The sequence below is a fragment of the Phoca vitulina genome, unplaced genomic scaffold, assembly GCF_004348235.1.
Source record: "Phoca vitulina isolate PV1807 unplaced genomic scaffold, GSC_HSeal_1.0 scaffold23, whole genome shotgun sequence".
NCBI classification, from domain to species: Eukaryota; Metazoa; Chordata; class Mammalia; order Carnivora; family Phocidae; genus Phoca; species Phoca vitulina.
Window position 1 is genome coordinate 3,830,913 of NW_022589726.1, and position 20,761 is coordinate 3,851,673.

The 20,761-nt window shown below is 44.8% G+C and overlaps 1 protein-coding gene across 3 annotated transcripts in view; it reads left to right on the plus strand.

Moving 5' to 3' along the window:
• PTPRB (protein tyrosine phosphatase receptor type B) overlaps window positions 1–20,761 on the plus strand; it is a 110,917-nt gene that overhangs the window by 63,457 nt on the left and 26,699 nt on the right. For all 3 annotated transcript variants that reach the window (XM_032420392.1, XM_032420391.1, XM_032420393.1), the window contains 10 exons: window positions 549–812; window positions 1,349–1,612; window positions 2,379–2,642; window positions 4,830–5,099; window positions 8,495–8,758; window positions 10,538–10,801; window positions 11,544–11,825; window positions 16,294–16,572; window positions 17,146–17,295; window positions 19,453–19,696. In XM_032420392.1, the coding sequence (XP_032276283.1) occupies window positions 549–812; window positions 1,349–1,612; window positions 2,379–2,642; window positions 4,830–5,099; window positions 8,495–8,758; window positions 10,538–10,801; window positions 11,544–11,825; window positions 16,294–16,572; window positions 17,146–17,295; window positions 19,453–19,696 (2,545 nt within the window). The remainder of the gene's footprint in view (window positions 1–548; window positions 813–1,348; window positions 1,613–2,378; window positions 2,643–4,829; window positions 5,100–8,494; window positions 8,759–10,537; window positions 10,802–11,543; window positions 11,826–16,293; window positions 16,573–17,145; window positions 17,296–19,452; window positions 19,697–20,761) is intronic.

The window sequence follows — 20,761 nt, forward strand, 5'->3', positions numbered from 1 at the left end:
CATCCTGTCTCAGACTTGGTCTTATTAGGTTTTTAAATTTTGCCAACCGTATGGATATAAAGTGGTATTTTGCCATGGTCTTGACTTGCATTTCCTTGATCACCAATGATGTTAGACATCTCTTCATGTATTAATTATGTGTTTCCTCTTCTTCCATTTTTCTTTTGGATTGTTTTTATTCTTCTTGGTAACTTTTTATCACATCTTGAGTCACTAAGGTATGTTGGAATTATTAATAACATTGCCATCAATTCATATTAATCATCACTTATCATATTTAATATTCCATCTTGTACATGACATTTTGTGTAGGCAAGAAACAAGATTAGAATTAATTCATCAGGTTCTGTTAAAAGATCCATCTAATCACTCCAAGTAGTGTAACAGTCTTTCCCCTCTGAAAACGTGTGATCTAAAGGTCTAGAACTTTTTAAATGCCCACCAAAAAAAATCTACTCACTTACCTTCACTGTCCCAGATTGTCATCTGTGATCAATTACTCCCTTAGGCTCACTACATCTTCAGCTGTTCTCTGTTCTCTTTTTCAGTGCCTGACAAGGTCCAGGGAGTCAGTATTAGCAACTCGGCCAGGAGTGACTATTTAAAGGTATCCTGGGTGCATGCTACTGGAGACTTTGATCATTATGAAGTCACCATTAAAAACAAAAACAACTTCATTCAAACCAAAAGCATCCCCAAGCCTGAAAACGAGTGTGTCTTTGTTAAGTTAGTCCCTGGACGGTTGTACAGCGTTACTGTTAGTACACGAAGTGGACAATATGAAGCCAGTGAACAAGGGAATGGAAGAACCAGTAAGTGGAAAGCTTGTAAAATCTGACGGTTGGTTGGGACTTGAAGGTCATCGAGTAAATAAAATATCTGAACCTTGAATTCTCTCTGCTTCCTGATCAGTAAATTGCATTCCCAGTCTCACTTGGAGCTAATATCATTCAGCCAAGCCATGGCCTATAATTACAGAATATTTATTGATAGATAAAAGCAAGCACAGTCGGGGAGCAAGAAGGCCAGTTGTCCCATTTTTCTTCCCTGTCCTCCTGCATTGTGGCATTTAAAGTTCTAGACATCTTGTTTTATCTTATGATTGAGGTCATAATTCATTTTATAATTATATCCTACCAACACTTAGCATAGATTTATGTCAGGAAAAAAATTGCAATTTTAATAGTTGCTTCCAATTTTTCTTATTTAATTATGCATGAAGTAGTTCAAGTGGTTTATTTGGGGAAGAGAGATGTTTGCCAGTTCCTTGAATGTGATTCCTAAATTATTGTGTAGGTAAACTTTGATCAGTCACTTTCCTGAAGTGTCTTCTCATATTCCTCCCTAGTCCCAGAGCCTGTTAGGGATCTAACATTGCGGAATAGGAGCACTGAGGACCTTCTGGTGACTTGGTCACGAGCTGATGGGGATGTTGACCAATATGAGATCCAGCTACTCTTCAATGATATGAAAGTATTTCCTCCTTTTCATCTCGTAAATACTGCAACTGAGTATCGATTCACCTCCCTGACGCCAGGGCGCCAGTATAAAATTCTTGTCTTGACCATCAGTGGAGAAGTACAGCAGTCAGCCTTCATTGAGGGCTTCACAGGTAATATGAAATGTGGCTCTTGAACTTGAGTAGATGTGGTGGTGTATTTAGCATGTTGGGTAGCCAGGCGTTTGGGTTGAGGATTTCAAGGTAAACGGGAGATGGCAAGAAGCGAGGTTATCTTGATGGTGCCCATGATGTTGTCCATGCTGGATTAACAAAAGTAACGTACAATGTAGGGTAAGAAAAAAAGCTTTCAGAGAAATGGCATTGGACTGATGTGAATTGTTGGTGCTTGTGAGGCACACAGATTAAAAAAAATAACTCTGTTGGTTGGGTTTCCTTTGGAACTCTGTTAGGAGTGTTGTTATGATTGTTAACATTTATTGACAATTTACCATGAACCAGACCCACAGCAAAGCACTTTATGTGGACATCTTGTTCAATCCTCACAACTCTGTGGGCTGGTCACTATTACTATAATTGCCATTTTCCTGATGAAGAAACTGAAACTGACAGAGCGTAAGTGATTTGCCTAAAATCCCCCAGCTAGTAAATGAGGAAACCAAGACCTGGACCAAGGCAATCTAACTAGCCCCTCGCTCTACTACCGGCATCCTTCACTTCTACTTGTTGGCTTCGATGTCCCTCTAAATTTCCCCTGTCGAATTCAGTTCAGGTGGAAAAGCCCGAGAAAAATTGTATCAATACGTGCAAGTGAATTCTTTCAGTACATGCCAAAATATAAGAAGCATGACAATTTTGGTTGAAAATTTCCACAGTTCATTCTCTAAGTGATGACTTTTCAATTTATTTTCCTTTTTAGTTCCAAGCGCTGTCAAAAATATCCATGTTTCTCCCAATGGGGCGACAGACAGCCTGACAGTCAACTGGACTCCTGGTGGGGGTGATGTTGACTCCTACACAGTGTCAGCGTTCAGGCAGAATCAGAAGGTGGAGTCTCAGACTATCTCCAAACACGTCTCGGAGCACACATTCCACAGGCTGGAGGCTGGGGAACAGTACCAGATTGTGATCGCCTCCGTCAGCGGCTCCCTAAAGAACCAGATAGATGCAGTTGGGCGGACAGGTGAGTGCCCACCTGGAGAAGAGCCAAATTGTTCTCCACAGTGGGACAGCAGGTGGACTTACTTAGCTATTCACAAGTCAAAAATATCCAGATTCAAAGCCATAATTCAATATGGTTTCAAGAGCCCTTTTCATATTTTCTTTTTGCATTTTTCTTTATAATAGAGATCTTCAGAACACATGAAAGGTAATTAGGAACCAGATCACTTGAATAAATTTTCATGCTTGCTAAAGGATATAAAAACTTGAGTTTTAACAAGTGGACTTCTGTAACTATTTACATGTAAATATTTACTATTTTCTGTAAAATTTACCCTTCTCAAATTTCTTTTAAAAATGAACGCCTATGCCATTTACTTCATTTGTTACAAGAACAAGTAACAAATCAAGGAATAATGTGTCTCTTTATATTTATATTACCAATAATATATTACTTTTAAAACACAAATAAGCTAAAAGCACCTGCTGTCTGCCAGGCATTTACAATGATCTCTAGTCACACTAGAAGATAGAGATCATTGTTTCCATCTTACAGATGAGGAAAGTAAGGCTCAGAAAGCTTATAAAACATTATCAAGGGTGCGTGTAATAAGACCGAGAGCTGTAACTCAAATCTAGGTCTGTCTGGCTCCAAGCCTTATGCCCTCTCTACTGTGATACAGTACTTATCAGATGCCTTCCATTCCTATAACCACTCATTTAGCTGTGGGCCTGGGCTTCTGTACTGGGCCCTCCTGTGCCTCTATTTCATATATGTGTCTCTCCAACCATATGCCAAGCACTGTGTTAGAAAATGGGAATTCAGTAGCAAGATAGATAGAGCCCCCAACCTCAAGAAGCATATAATCTAGTGAAAGAGAGAAATAAAAAAGACAATTACAACATGATAACTTCTAAAATAAAAGTAATAATGGGGTGTGTTAGGAGCAAACATGAAGAGTCAGGGAAGGCTTCCAGGAAAAAGTAACATTTAAATAGACCCTAAGAAGTCATACTGGTCACGCAGATGTTGACTTGGTTCCAGCAGAAAAAACAAAGGCCTGGAGGTGAGAGAAAGCATGGCACATTTGAGGACCTACACATGGTGTGGTATGCTAGGATAAAGATGAGCCATATGGCCAAGTAAGTAGATGGACCAAATCATGAAGGGCCTCGTATCCCTTGTTAAGGTGCTTAGAATTACGGAGAGCCATTGCAGGGCCATCTGCATGGGGCTTCTATGAGAATATGCCAGATAGAGTGTAGGACGTGAGAAAACAATGGCACTGGTCAGGTGATGAGGGATGATATTGTCCTAGGGGAGTGGCAGTGTATAGAGAAGGGCGAGAAGTGGATAGATGGAAGAGATATAAGTTTTAGGACATAAAAATTACAAGACCCATGTTTGATTACATGTAGTAGAATAACAGTGATAACCCATGTTTCTGACTTGGACCAAGAGAAACAAAGGACCGTAAGGAGGTTATGGGGAGGGAGCTGAGGAGTCCAATTTGGGCCTCTTGAGAATTGGGTGGAACATGCCGGGAGAGATGTCATTTGCAAAAATAGAAGAGAGATCTGAACTGCAAGTTTAAATTTGGGAGTCGTCACCATATGGGTAACAATTCAAACCATGGGAGTGGATGAGATCTCCTAAGATTATGTAGAATGAAAAAAAATATGAGCCTAGGTTAGAAAATATTATTAAAAATAATACTATTTTTGCCTTTCACATCAGGAGCCATAGTAAAAAAAAATATATATATATATATATATTATATACTACTGCTTAGGTCAAGGCCAAAAGCTTTGACTTGAGTTAATCTTGGGAATGAAAGTCTAAACGTAATTCAACCATCCAAACTATATCCACTGAATGTAAATTTGTTCAGCATCTTCCACTTTCTAGATACATACATATGAATCACTTTGCATATTTATCAATGTCACTTTCACTAATTTTTCTACTTGTTTGACTTCAAGATCCTGTCTAAATTCAGAGAAAAAAAATGGAGAGTCAAAGTACAGATAATCCAGGCCACGAAATGCTCTCTCCTAAGGGCACGTGGGAAGTATCCATGCAACACGAGGGGAGTGGTGGCATCCTCTTCTCTCTGCAGTTGATTTCAAGCTTTTTCACCTGCTTTCTCAGTTGGCTTACCCTAAGTAAGGGAGCCAGACAGCACTCGCTTCTCTTCTTCCTTTGCAGTCCCAGCATCAGTCCAGGGAATAATTGCCGACAATGCATACAGCAGTCATTCGTTAACGGTAAGTTGGCAAAAAGCTGTTGGCGTGGCAGAAAGGTACGAGATCCTGCTTCTAAACGACAAGGGGATCCTTCTGAGTAACACATCAGAGCCAGCCGCCACCAAGCAGCACAAATTTGAAGACCTAACGCCAGGAAAGAAATACAAGATACAGATCCTAACTGTCAGCGGAGGGCTCTTCAGCAAGGAAGCCCAGACTGAAGGCCGCACAGGTAATCTGCACAGCTCACTGTTTCGCCCCAGATCCCCCCTTGGGTGCTATTCCTTCAGAGCCTCAGGGTCAGAGGGATGACGCCACACTGGGGATGACAGCTGTTTCTTGACACAATGGGGACATTTACCGTGATTTACCACTTCCATATCAGTCAGCCTCTTAATACAGGCTTCAGGCTACCCCACTCCAAGTTAGATATATTGTGAAAATCTACTGCCGCTGTGATAAATTACCACCAACTTAGCGACTTCAAACAACACCAGTTTATTATCTTACAGTTCTGGAGGTCAGAAACTGAAAGTGGGTTCTATGGGGCTAAAATCAAGGCATCAGGTATCAGCAGGACTGTGTTTCTCCTAGAGACTTTAGCGGGAGATCCTCTCCTTGCCCTCTTCAGCCTCCAGAGGCCACTCACATTCCTTGGCTCATGCCGCCTTCTAGCAGTAGCATCGTTCCAACCTCTGTGTATGTCGCCATATCTCTTTCTCTACTCTTCTGCTTCCCTCTTCCATCTTTTCAGGACTCTCGTGATTACATTGGTCACCACCCGGACAAGCCAGCCTAAGCTCCCTGCCTGGAGATACTTAACCTAATCACATCTATAAGGTCCCCTTTGCCACATAAGGTAACATATTCCCAGGTTCTGGGGATTAGGACATGGACGTCTCTGGGGGTCATTATTCCGACAACAACACTGGTCTAATTGATGACTTCCTCATTAAGGAGCTAGGTCTGAAAGGGGTGGGGGTGATGCTGACAGAGACATGAAGATGAATAGGCATGCTTTGTCCTGGAAAAGCTGGCTGACTGGTGGCGGAGACAGACACATAGACAAAGGATGGCAGTACATTGTGAGAAGGACTGTATAGAAGAAAGGAATGTCCAACATCAAGAGGAGTGCCGAGGTCAAGTGGAATTGGGAGGTCTTCATAAAACTGACCTTTCAGTACTATCCTGAAGGATGAAACAATTCTGCACGTGGAGAGAAGATAGAAGGACACCCGGTGCAGACAGATTGTCCTGTGCCAAGATGGGAAGGTGTGGGAGGAGCAGTGAGAAGCCGTGGATGGATGAAGTATGGGGGGCGCCAAGGAGAGGTGAGGCTGGAGAGGCAGATTGGGGCCAGGTTAGAGAGTGCCTAGCACGCCTTCCTTGGGAGTTTATTTTTCATCTTGTAAGCCGTGAGGAGACCACACAGGGTTTTCAGCCAGAGAGTGAGTGTTTTGTAATAAAAATTTGTACCTTAAAAAAGATTAATCAGAGGCCACGGGGGAGGGATTGAATGGAGAAGAGAATCACTCATTAAGTCATTTGTCACTGAGCACCTACTGTGTGCTAGGCACCTTTCTAAATGCTGGATACCAGAAGTAAGTAAAACAAAGCCTGATGGTCATGAAGCTCATATTCTAGTAGGGAAGAAAGGCAACAAACACAATAAGTAAAGAGTGTAGTAGGTTAGATGGTGGTGAATACCAAAGAGAAAATTAGATCAGGAAAGCGGAGTAGCAAGTGTTAGAGGCTTACAATTTTGGATAGTACAGTCCTCAGAGGTTTTGTCGAAAGGTGATATCTGAGTAGACATCTGAAAGAAAGGAGAAAAAGGGTTATGCAGGTATTTGGGGGAAGAGTATCCCCAAGCAGAGCAAACAGCAAGGCAGAGACTCTGAAGCAGGAGTGTGTCTGGCCTGTTGGACCAGTAAAGAGACCAGTATAACTGGAGCAGAGTGAGAACAGAGAGGGGGGATGTGGTCAGAAAGGTAGTTGGGGTCATAAGATGATTGCAGTTATAGAAATGATAAGGGTCAAAAGCTAAACTACCACAGGGACCCTGATGAAGAATAGTAGATATAGTCAAGAAATATTTCTTCATTAGATAAGCTGGCACTTGGTGTCTGAGTAGAGTACAGAAGGAAGAACAGAAGATTCCGGAGTTGCTACCTGGGGTATCTAGTAGAAGATGATGCCATTAACTGAGATAAGAGAAGCAGGAGGAGGCCGTGTCCAGGAGAAATGGACAGGGCTCAGTTCCGTACTGTTTGAGATGTCTGAGTGACTTGCAGAGAGAGATGATCATCGGTAATTGAAAATATGCCCAAGCTCAGAAGAGTGAGCTGGAGATAAATATTTGGACAAAAATTCTAGTTAAATCCATGTCTTAGTCTGTTTAGGCTGCTATAAGAAATAATAACATAAACTGGGTGGTTTAAGCAACAAACACGTATTTCTCACAGGTCTGGAGGCTGGAAGGCCAAGGTCAAGGCACCAGCAGATTCAGGGTCTGGTGAGGGCCCATTTTCTGGTTCATAGATGGCATCTTCTTGCTGTGTCCTCACATGGTAGAAGGACGAGAGAGCTCTCTGGGGTCTCATATATAAGGGCACTACTCCCATTCAGGAGGGCTCCACCCTCATGACCTAATCACCTCCCAGTGGCCACATCCCCTAATACCATCCCCTTGGGGGTTAGGTTTCAACATATGAATTTGGGGGTGGAGGGGGACATAAACATTCAGACCATCACAATCCATAAAGTGAATGAGATTGGGTGCTCAGCTTGTGTTACGGAGTATGAAAGGAACAAAGGATAGAATGATGAGAAATGTCAACTTTTAAGGACCTGGTGCGAGGAGAGGGAGAAAGTGGAAGAGGAAGCGTTTGGAGCGGAGGGAGGAGAACCCAGCAGAGACAAAGGCAGGTGTCCTGGTCTGTTCTCACTGGTAGCCCAAGACTTTTGGGGCATCAGGCAGCACCTGTGCAAACAGTTTGGCAGCAGGTCATTGCTGGGGGCTCCTGATCACTTTGCCAACAGGTGCCACTGAAGGCCAAGAAGGTCATCGAATCCCAAGGTCAATCTTTAAAAAAAAAAATGGCTTTGGCTTTTCCTCTTGCTTCTCTTTCCTCGATCCCTGAATCGAATCTCCTCCTTCTGCCTGCTTTCTCTTTCTTTCCCCCTTCTCTTCCCTCCCTGCTGCCCTCACCTCCATCGGCCATTCCTTAGCTTTCAGATGGCACTCAGAGATAGTTTTTTGATCTCTGATCTAGCTCTTAGTATTAAGAAAACATTTAATCACACAGGTCAGATTAACATTTATTTCATAACCCAAAAAAACATCTTTGAAGATAATTTCCCATTCCTGGTTTTCTTTGTTCTCTTGTGGGTTTTGGGGGTGGTTTTTTGGTTTTGTTTTTGTTTTTTTCATTAACGGTTTCAGCACCAGTCATGCACAAAATTCAGTCTTCTCTGCTTTGGGGTCTTCATGAAGTCAATATTTTCTGAAGGCAGAGACCATGTGTTTTGAGCTGCTATGGAGTGTGTCCCTGTGGGCCTCGGGCCTGGGCTATGTCAGGGGGGCGTGCCAAAACTCAGTCTCACTCTCTCGCTCGACTTTTCCAGTCCCGGCAGCTGTCACCAACCTGAGGATCACGGAGAACTCCACCAGACACCTGTCCTTCAGCTGGACCACCTCAGAAGGGGAGCTCAACGGGTACAACATCTTTCTGTACAACCCAGATCGAACGCTTCAGGAAAGAGCTCAGGTTGACCCACAAGTCCAGAGCTTCTCTTTCCAGAACTTGCTACAAGGCCGAATGTACAAAATGGTGATCGTAACTCACAGTGGGGAGCTGTCTAATGAGTCTTTCATATTCGGTAGAACAGGTAAGGCCCAGAGCCAAGCAGGAGTGTAGAGCGGGGAAATTGTCTCAGTATTCACTGGCTTTTCTGTGATGTGTCCTTCGTTTCCTATTCTATATACGATCTAGCTCTATATGAACCTTGTGACCTTCAAGCTTTTTGACCCTAAATCAGACCTTTGATTCTGTACCAGAATAGCTTTTGCACTGGCTTCTGCTCTGTTGCTACCACTTGTGGACATCATAGAGTTTGGTGGAACAATGAGTCTGGCTCCTCTTTGTGCCAGCAAACTGCCACAAGGGGGTTGTAACCCACTGTGGCTCCATTCAAGCCATACCCCTCGGGTTCCTACAAGGCATGCATGGAGGGGAGGGCAGGTCCGGGGAAGGGCCGCTGCGCGAAGGACCAGGCCGTGAGTGCTGAGCCATAGAAACACGGCACAGCATGAACTGAACACAAAGCATTGCAGGAAAAGGAGAGACAGAGAGAGAGACATCTCTCCGGGCTGCCAATGAGAAATGGAATTGACTCTTTTTCCATACTTTGAGTTCATTATCTTATTTTTCTATTCAGTTATTTTTCTTTTCTCATTTGACAATAGTTTTTGAGAGCTTTGCAGGCGGGCCACGGGGCTCACTGCTGGACTCTGACCGTGAACAGTGCCGATGAGGCCCCTGACCCGTTGAGCTCACATTAGCGCAGGGTGGGGGGGAGGGGGAAGACCGCAGATTTTTAGGGGAGGGGACTTGGGGACACCTTCGAGTCTATGAAAGGAAGAAACAACATGTGACAGAGAGACTTGACAGGACAAGATACTACTTTAGACAGAGAAAGCATTTCAGCTGAGCCCTGCAGGTGAGGGGAGCCCTGCATCCAAGGTGCCCAACGGAAAATCTCAGTGTGTTTTGGGGAAGGGAATGAAAATGAGCAACAGATCCAGATCTGCCTAGACCCTGAGTAGAATTGCCTCAGTGTTACCACTTCCAGGGCGATCTGCCCTCTGCACATCTTCCCTTCTCTGCTCATTAATGTTTAAAGTTCCTCCATCAAGAGACAACGGTCTTCACTCTCCAGAGAATAACGAAGCTTACGTACCCACAGGACAGGTGCCAGTGTGACTAAGTTACACAGTGGGAGCCGTGACTGTTAACACTCTCTTCCCAAGTGAGGCTCGACCGATATAGATGTGGGTAGGAAAGAGCTGAGGGAACTGAGAGCCTACGAGAGGGCAGGTGTGGGGGGGTGGGGAGCAGAGAGACCCAGAGGGGGATGGGAGGGGGTGAGGGGCCTGGTCAGTGAGATGGGCCAGCCTGGAAGGGGACCAGTTTTAATAAATCATTTCTGAAGATCTCATTTTAGATGCTTATCAGACTACATGTGGCAAGCATACAGAAGTCACCACCTAGGGTGGGTTTTTTTTTTTTTTTAAGATTTTTATTATTTATCTGAGAGAAAGTGAGCGAGAGAGAGAGTACAAGCCAGGGTGAGAGGCAGAAGGAGAAGCAGACTCCCGCTGAGCAGGGAGCCCAACGTGGGGCTCGATCCCATGACCTGAGCCGAAGGCAGATGCTTAACCACTGACTGAGCCACCCAGGCGCCCCCATGGTGGTTTGCTTTATTTTAATTTGTACCACATCTCTAGACCACACGCTCCTAAACCCAGGCCCTGAAATACAGGCCAGATCTGACTCTACAATGGGGACTACTCAACTATATGCCCAACATCACACGTATTCTCACCTGTAGGCCAAATGCCTTTGTTACTAACTCTTGTTCTTAGTAAAGGTTTTTACTGTGTTTAAGTCCCAGCTTCCGTGAGTAACCTCAGAGGATCCAACCGGAACATGACAGACAGTCTCTGGTTCAGCTGGAGTCCGGCCTCCGGGGACTTTGACTTTTATGAGCTGATTCTCTACAACCCCAATGGCACGAAGAAGGAGAACTGGAGAGACAAGGACCTGACTGAATGGCGTTTCCATGGCCTCATTCCTGGAAGGAAGTACACGCTGTGTGTGGTAACTCACAGTGGGGACCTCAGCAACAAGCTCACGGGGGAGAGCAGAACAGGTAAGAAGCCCGGTGGCCAAAGGCTAGTATTGGTGGGGCCACATTCAAGATATGGTTTTAATAGGAAGAAAGGAAATCAATAATGGTGTGCCACGTGCTAGCCCCTGAACTTGGGAAGGCACTATGATACAGTGGATAAAGGAAACAGACCTTATCCACAAACATACCACGAAAAATCTAGGAAAAAGATCTAGGTCCTTAGCTTAGCTCTGCAACTTACCCATGTGAAGCTAGGAAGGTCTTTGATCTCTAAGTCTCAGTTTTCTTATCTGTAAAATAGCGATAATCATATACATCATCATTGTGTTGCCATGGGCAATGCTTCCCAAATATTTTATTTTATTTCCTGGGCATATGCGGATGTTAGTCTGTGTGCCACCCTGGGGTCAATGAACAGGGCTATCTGGACATCATTGTCTGTGGACTATAGCCCTCACACCTCAGAATCTAATGGAACCAAGATCTTCACACGTGTAACCCATTTGGGGTCCACTCCTGCTCCACAGAACCCTGGTAAGGAAACTCTGGTTATGAAAATTAAAGAAAATGTGCATAAAACATTTGAGGACAGTACCTGACACATAGTAAACACTATAGATAGGAGCTTCTATTATTAGATTTTCATTGTATCTCTTCCTCCAAAGTACATTAAAGTATGTCTGACGTCACTCAGCTCTCTTGTCTGCATATGTTATGGCACAGATGTGTTTATGTGATTTTTTTCATGTTCTCCTACATACAGCCCCAACTCCTCCCAGTCTTATGTCATTTGCTGATGTTACAAACACATCCTTGGCCATCACCTGGAAGGGGCCACCAGACTGGACAGACTATGATGACTTTGAGCTGCAGTGGTCCCCCAGAGACGCAATCACGGTCTTCAACCCCTACAGCAACAGGAAATCAGAAGGACGCATCATATATGGTCTTCGTCCAGGGAGATCCTATCAATTTAGTGTCAAGACTGTCAGTGGTGACTCCTGGAAAACCTATAGCCGACCAATATTTGGATCCGTGAGGACAAGTATGACATGTTTTGCTACTCTTGGTTCTCAGATGGAGGGAGGGGGAAAGTATGTGTTGCGACATCTTATTCCAGTGAGGCTTGGTTTAAATCCACATCTTTACTTGGGATTGATTAGATGTGAATTTAGGCAGAAATCAGTATAGACTTGTTCATTCCTTCAACATTAACAGCAGTGGACAATAAAGAAATTATCTCTGCCCTCATGGAGCTTGCGGTTCAGTGGGAAGTGTGAGGAAGGAAGTATTTGGCTCTATAGAAACTCATGGTAAGGGCATCTGACCCAATACAAGAGAGTTTCCTAGAAGAAGCAGCCTCCAAATCAAAACCTAAGGAAAGGGTAAGATTCACCAGGTAGATATGAGGAAAGAAGTGGAGAATATTCTAGGTAGAGAATAAAATATTCCAAGACCAGGCAGGACAGAGGAACAGAAAGGAGTTTAGTTGACCACAGCATAAAAGGTGAGGATTAGGAGAATCAGGTCATAAAATGTCTTGAGAACCATGGTAGTGACTGTAACTTTATCCTCAATCAGTTGGAGTCACTGAGGGATTTTCAGCCAAGAAATCATAATCAGATTTGCACTGTAAGAAGTCAGTCTGGGTACAGTGTGGAGACTGAAAGGGGCAAACTAGAAACAGAGGGATCAGTTAGGACACATGGCTATAAATCCTAAAGATAAAAATACTTCAACAATGAAATATATATCAGTTTCTTCCCAAAGGCATTTTGGGATAGATAAAACAAACCTCAAAGAAACAAAGGTTTTCAGTATAGGAACCTCAATCCAAATATTTATTTTTCAATAATACCACTATGTGTAGTTTCTAAGATCAGATCAGATAGTTAGTGGTTAGTGATGAAATATATAGTTGAAAGTTAGAAATTTAAGCAGGTAGTTGTTTCACCTAGTCAGCAAACATTAATGTTATAGTCATTATAACTTGCACTCCACCTTGTATCCAGAGAGCAGTTTGAAATCAAATAGTTGAGTGTCAAGAGAAATAGGTGAGAAAGAACTAAGAACTTTCATTTATGGCAAGCTCAGGATGGGTTTTTGGTGGCTTATTGTGGGCTATGTGACACAGGTGCTCAATTTAAGAACTCAGTAGAGGCTGGGCTGATTAGATGGCTTCTGGAGTTCTGTATTCTGTCCTGGGTGCTGGAATCTAAGAGAGGCATCTACCAAATGGGGCATGCCTACAAGGAGAGCCACTGGCAATGTTGTGTTTTATGAAGAATGGCTGATGGAACTTTGAGGATTGCATTAGATAGGATTGGGTTTGGTTGTGGGTAACAGAAAACCCAAGATAACAGAGAGTTAAACAACAGAGTTTATAATTCTCATGTAGAGTCATTCCACAATTCCGTGTCTCACACATATGCTCCAGCCACGATGAACAACTTGCAATTCCTGATCTTCCACCTTCCCACCCCACCCTGGGTGCCTGGGTTCATACTTTTCTCTGCCTGGAATGCCCCTTTCCCAATATCTTGGTGAGGGGTCATCTCTGCCAGGAAGCCTTTGCTAACTCCTACCCACCAGTAGCTCTGGAAAGTTGTCTAGCACTCCACCCAGCACCTTCTTTCTCCATTTCTTCCGGTACATTCTCCTTTCTACCCTGTATTATGGCCGTTTCAGACTCCTCTCCCTTCCTAGAGGTTAGGGCTAGTGCCTAATTCACTTCCGTACTGTTCATAGTCCCTGCAAGAGCACCTTGCACTTAGCAGGTACTTATTTCTTAGTGAATGGGGATATGACTGGAGGTCTTAGAAGACACATGGGCTTGAGAGGCAGAATGGAGAGGGGAGAAAGCTGAGGAAAGAGGCTGAAGCAAATTTCCATATTGTTCTTTGAGCAAATTATCAGAATTATGAATCAGGCAGGGTGTTTCTAAAGACTTGCTCTAAGGCTGAACAGAGAAGGTGCCTTTGGGGTCCGGCTGTGGTTTGGTTTGAAGGAGTTCGAAAGATTAACAAGCCGTTAATGTTTGAAAAGATACAAGTACTGCTTGCCTCAAAGTCCAATTCCCTTATCCTGAAAAATCTTCAGGTTGATTTTTTTTTCTCGAGATCATTCTTATCTAAACTGTTATGACTTAGCTAAATATTTTAGACCATGATATGAAACACAAATTCATTCAGTGGCACAAAGATGCCAAGTGTTTCAAAGTCACGATTGTTGAGGACAAAGAGTCCTATGATGAAGGAGAAGGTGTCAGGAGAAGGGGGTTGTATGGCAAATCAGAGCAACAGGCGCTGCTCTGTGAGGGATTACTAGGTCTCTGCATAGTTCCTAAAAGAGCGCTATGATCTATTCTGCAAGCCGGGGGGGGGGGGGGGGGGGGGGGGGGGGGGTATTAGTGCCCCCAGCTGTGCAGGCACACAGGCCCCGTGCTTAGAGGGACCCCACACTCCATTTAATATTCTCTTGTCACCATCTTGAAATCTTAATAATGTTTTGAACACAGGGCATTGCATTTTCACTTGGCACTGGACCCTGAAAGTTATATAGCCAGTCCAGTCTACAAGGTTTATGAACAAACATACATTTTATTTTTTTTAAGATTTTATTTATTTATTTGAGAGAGAGAGAGAGAGCACAAGCAGGGGGAGCAGCAGAGGGAGAATGAGAAGCAGGCTCCCCGCTGAGAAGGGAGCCCAACTCTATCCCAGGACCCTGGGATCATGACCTGAGCCAAAGGCAGATGCTTAACCGACTGAGCCACCCAGGCGCTCCCAAACATATATTTTAATTTGGGGAGGAAGGGCAGGTGGAGAAAAGAGAAAAGGATGAAGTTTGTAGCAGGGACGATAAAGACCCAACAATGAAATGGAAGGGATTTTTCCTATTTGGTCAAATGTAACTGTCTTTAGCCTTTTTTTTTTTTTTTAAGATTTTATTTATTTATTTGACAGAGAGAGACACAGCGAGAGAGGGAACACAAGCAGGGGGAGTGGGAGAGGGAGAAGCAGGCTTCCCGCAGAGCAGGGAGCCCGATGCGGGGCTCAATCCCAGAAGCCTGGGATCATGACCTGAGCCGAAGGCAGAAGCTTAATGACTGACCCACCCAGGCACCCCTAACCTTATTTTTTTTTAAATCTATCCCCATCTTATGCAGTGCTCTGTGAGCCTTTCTGATGGTTTGATGCCATTGATTAGTGCTATCTGAAAATTGTTACTGTATTTTCTGCTGTGGTGGATGAAACAATGGGCAGGCTTTTTAAATGAAGTATTTGTCAAGACTTTTGACTCCTAGAATGAAATAGAGTGCTCTAGACCCAGATTGTCAAGTTCTATTCAAGAGCCTGAAGGCTCCTCAGAAATTCCTAGGGACAGGGGACAAGGCAAGGGAAGTCTTAGGGAGGTCACCCCAGCATAGCACCCCTAACCCCCAAGGCACACTTAAAACACAGGACCAGAGCCCCTCTGACTTAACATATTGGGGAACTGAGAACTTTTCTTTTTTAAATGGTTCAGCCGCTAAAATTCAAATTCAAAAACTACTTATGGAAATCATACAATTTAGCTTCATCGGATGTAATTAGAGATGTAGACCACGTCGCTGGTTGGGGAGGCCTAGAGTTTGGTGAGTAACCTGCGTGGTCAGGTCAGCCAGGTGCTTTTCTGTCAGACTGTATCTCTTACTCCTTGTGGAGTCACTCACACCCACTCATGAGATCACGACTGATCTTCACTGAGTCCCTACTAGGCCAGGCACTCTGTCGGGCAGAAGAAACTGACTGACCACGAGCATAGGGGGTGGAAGAGCATGGTGTATACAGGGAACCGTCAGCAGTTCAGGTGCCTGGAGGATGGCATGTGAGCAGGGAAGGCAAAAAATGGAAGAGGGGGAGAGCCAGGGCCTAGAGGGTGACAAGGAAGCAATGACAGGTCTTAATTTTCTCGTAGAGCTAGCATCTACTGAGCAATTACTATGCCAGGCGTGGTTTTCTAGGTGGCTGTGCCTGGTTCAACTCACTGACCCATCACAGTCCCCACAGGAAGTAGGTACTCTTACTAATTTTCCCACCTTACAAATGTGGCCGCAGACACGGTAAGTAACTTGCTCAAGAAGCCATACCTGGTAAACAGAATCTGAATTCAGACAGGCCGAGCTGCCCTTTTAACCTTCTGGCTGCTCAGCCCCACCTTCCAACTGACTTCTGCCCCTTAATTTTAGTGCCCACGCTAAATTTAGTATTTGTGTTTCCGATCACATTGGCACTGGGTGATTTTCTGAAGGGACAGCATTTTAATTGTTAATGGTTCTCAAAGTGTGGTCTGGGATGCAGCAATTCCTCAGGAGATCCCTAAGAATTTTTTTTTCCTTGAAAAGCAATCCAAATAAGTCTTGAGAATTACTGTTGTAGATCTCAGAGCACATTGGGCACAAAGGAAATGAGGAAAAAAAAAAAAGCGTGTCTCCCAGAGTTGTGACGTGTCTGTCCCTCTCTGTCCTGTAGAGCCGGACAAGATTCAAAACCTGCACTGCCGGCCTCAGAACTCCACAGCCATCGCCTGCTCTTGGATCCCTCCTGACTCTGACTTTGACGGGTATAGCATTGAATGTCGGAAAATGGACACTCAGGAAGTTGAGTTTTCCAGAAAGCTGGAGAAAGAGAAATCTCTCCTCAACATCATGATGCTCGTGCCCCATAAGAGGTACCTGGTGTCCATCAAGGTGCAGTCGGCCGGCATGACCAGCGAGGTGGTGGAAGACAGCACTATCACAATGATAGACCGTAAGTGTTTCTGGAGGTAATGCACCGAGCGAGCCCGGCTCTACGGCGGCCTGTACCGCCGTGTGCGCGGGCACACAGCTCACCTCCCCGTTAGCGAGGCTCGTGGTCACTTGCAAAGAGAACCTGAAAGCCTCCAGGATGCGGAAACGTTTCTCCGTACGTAGGTGAAGCATCCCAGCAGCAAACAAGTGAAATAAATGATCTTCGAGTACTTGAATGAGTTAGTGTTTCAATACATCACTTTGTCTGATAGAGTTAGAGCTATCGGGGAGCTTCTAGGCAATTCGGTGCTACAACTTCAGGAAATCCTGCTAAGGAGCCGCCTCTTTCATTATGTTTAACGTGCCTCTGGCAAGTCACTTCCTCCGCCTACTTCCCTCCAGGAGAGGAGGAGGAGGTCTTCTTGATTGCAAGTTTCAAACACAGACGCGCATGCGCCGCGCACGCACGCACGCACGCACACGCACACGCACGTCCCGATGTAGGCGAGTGGAGGCCTGCATGTCCCTGATGGTTGTTTATATGGAAGAGCAGAGTCCTGACTCCCCTGGGTTCCTTCTCCATCCTTTTCAGGGCCCCCTCCTCCACCTCCACATATTCGGGTGAATAAAAAGGATGTGCTAATCAGCAAATCTTCCATCAACTTCACTTTCAACTGCAGCTGGTTCAGCGACACCAACGGAGCTGTGAAATACTTCACGGTGGTCGTGAGAGAGGCTGAGGGTAAGTGATCCCGGATTCTCTGCTTCATCAGAGGTCACCGTGGCGGCTCTGTGACAAGTTTTGATGAGTAGAAAACTTAATTTTGATGGACTTCTGTCCTATCTCCGCTGGATGCTGGGAGATGTTACAAAAACCTGCTCAAAGGCTCTTTCAGCAGTAAAGCCTGTTATTCACTGGATTTAACTATGAAATGGGTAAATAATAACACTAGCAACTGCAACAATAGCATAAATACCCATCACGTAGAGAGGCTTTGCGATGTGCCAGGCTGTTAGAAGAGCGTTGATTCTGCAGTGATTTGCACAACCTTCACTGCTCATTCAGTGCTGATGGGTACTTTTTGGTTCTGCCATCAAGCAGCCGGACGCTTCAGTGTCTTCCCCGCCCCAGTCTCCAACACCTCAAGGAAGCACGCGCTTCCAAACCACCCACCGATTCACAAAAAACATTCAAGAGCTAAAAAGAGGGAAGAGATGATCCCGAAAGGCGTTCTTCCTTTCTCTACTGAATTTTCAACAGTAAATTTCATTTTCTAGTCCACCAAATTATTCCATGTCTACCTAATTCCTACGGGCCAGGCAGATAACTAGGTAAGAGTTATAACAACGTTGCATACAACCTCAAGTATGATTTTTTAGAGCTTCTGTCGGCATTTGTGAAACCATCTACAGGAGTGTCGCATTTGCCACTGAGGTTTTGTGCCCTATTTCTCCAAAACAGATGTGTGTGTCTGCAGTGACATCATATATTTGACGTGTCTTATATTTTCCAAAATTGTTTAAGGTGCTACACATCCCTGGCTATTTTAACCCATTTGTGGGCAGTGAGAAACTTTAAGCCTGACAAATGCTGGAGGGGTTCCTAGGCTAAACAGTATTTTAGTCTCACGGGGTATCTAATGGTCCGTGTGCTTTGACATTTTATTTAATTGTACTGAAGTTGGTTATGCATAATTAATTAAATAATGTCAAGGGTCAGGGGTGCATCCCAGATTTCCTTACATCTCATAAATAGATATATTGACTTATATGTACAGATAAGGATTTAAGAGAGAAATCAACAAACTATGCAGCGATTTTTAGCTTTAGTGAAGATAATGGTTTACTACATGAGTGTAAGGCAGTGACCAAAAGGAAGCCATAGCCCGGCAGGCAGCCTTGTGTTCTCCAGCCTTGTGGATTTCAATTATTGATGTCCGTGGAGATGGGCTGTGCTCCCCTGGTGATCTAAGATAGCAATCCATCTCATATAAATGTCATTCATAGCATATATGTTCATCCTAAAGGCAGCATTCCTTTTCAGTTACTGCCAACAAGGTAATATTTCCAAGACCCACTCATTTTGAACATATTTTATTAAACAAGAGTCCAGATGTGGTGAACCCCTGCAATACCACCCCTTGAAGTGCACTGTAAATGGTATCCTATCTCTATAATATTTACCTTCCTACTTATGCTTTCCTCCAGCCAACATCAAAACGAGTTTGCAGTGCCAAAACACACAGCGGGCTGGGTGGACAGGGAAGAGTTCTGGGAAGCGTGCTGCACGAGGGGCCAAATTCGAGCCAGGATTAAACTGTACTCAAGATAACAGAGAGCTGTACACGGAGCCACAATCAGACTGGGTGTGGCACGTGGAGCGTGCCTGTGGGTGACTGCTCTGGCCTTGAACTTGATTTCTCTTATCTCTTCCTTATTTCCTAGGTCATCGGGATTTCCTTATTAGCTCAGCTACAATGGTCATTGGCAAGGCAGAGAGCTTATTGAGTGGGTTGACTTTCACAGTGGGGAGTGTCCAGCTTTCTCGGGTTCTGGAACACATTTATCGTCTGATGCAATGAGTTAACCGCTCAAACACACATATTTTATTTCCTAGAAAAATGATGGGTGTGTGTGTATATAAACCCATGTATGTGTGTGTGTATAAAATGTTGTATACACACACGCTCTATTTTTAATTTTTACTTTAGAAGAAGTGGATTGAAACTAATTTCATTAGGAGACTTTCACCGCATCCTTGAAGATCAAAGTGTCTGCCCTTTGGACCCGACCGGAGATGGTGGGAGAGAGGAGGCAGACTTAGAAGCCTAGGGAGAGATCCGTGAGGTCACTGAAGTCAGGAGGAAGTCAGTGGCTCACCGTGGGTTTCTCCCTGCAGGCAGTGACGAGCTGAAGCCGGAACAGCAACACCCTCTGCCCTCCTACCTAGAATACAGGCACAACGCCTCCATCCGGATGTATCAGACCGATTACTTTGCCAGCAAGTGTGCTGAAAGTCCTGACAGCAACTCCAAGAGTTTTAACATTAAGCTGGGAGCAGAGATGGAGAGCCTGGGTGGAAAATGCGATCCCAACCAGCAAAAATTCTGTGACGGGCCGCTGAAGCCGCGCACTGCCTACAGGTTAGAAGCATTACCATCATTTTGCAAGAAGGGACATGCTGCAGGAGCGGGGGCTCAGCTGTCTGAGTGCCTGATGCGTCTGAGCTCCTGTAGATTACTACCCAGCATTACCACAGTGCTGTGCATGTTCCTGGGTAGTTTATAAAAGCTGTGTTCCTGCCTCCATTCACAGGTAATGTGTAAAGAAGGCCTTCGGTGTTGTGCAAAAGCTCCAATTCGTTACACGAAGACTTGAAGGTCCTTAATAGATGGTTCTTTCTCCTCAAACTTCTTTAATACAATTCAAACAGTTTATTTACCATGTTAATGACTGTGAAAGTGTCCAAACAGAAAGATTAAGTTTAGGGAGACCCAAGAAAGATAGGGTTTCATCTTCTACTTCTAGTGAGGGCTGACATTACACTTACTTATTTATCTTCTAAGGCATGAAAAGATGAAAGTGCTCTTTGGTCCAGACAGAACTCTCAAAGGCAAAGGCTCCTGCCTGTACGGGAGTTCGCTTTCCTCCTGCTAGGCTGACAGATGAGAAGGAGCAGCCATTTGATTTGGCCCCAGGAAGCGGTACTGAAGCCAGCAGGCCCTTCCCGCCACTGGCGCTGACAGCGCCCTTGGTCTGCTCTGTGCTCCCCGAAAGCAGGTATAAGCACAGGTACACAGCATCCCCACCAGAATCCTCAAGAGAAAGAGAATCTCGGCTGCCGTCTTGGCTATAAGCTGTAGGCATCCAAGATCGGTGCTTCTGCAGAGGCTGCGTTGTCTCTCTTGGGTGTCGGCAGAGCTGACATCCAGTCAGTATGGCAGCCAGTCAGGTTCTCTGTGGGCCAGGGTCTATTCTGTTTAGTCGGTGCCCAGGGCTTACTGACTCTTACATATTTTAAATATCGCCGCTGAGTCTCCGCAGAGACTTTCCTGCAGGCTCCATAAGGGACGATGACATGGCATCACACCTGAGAGCACTCTCAGCCCTCCCTGGAATCGACGTGGGCAGGCTGACAGTTTTCCTAACCCGGAGGACTCACTTGGCAGGAGCTCCGTAGCTACACCTCTGCCCAGGGCTCACCACAA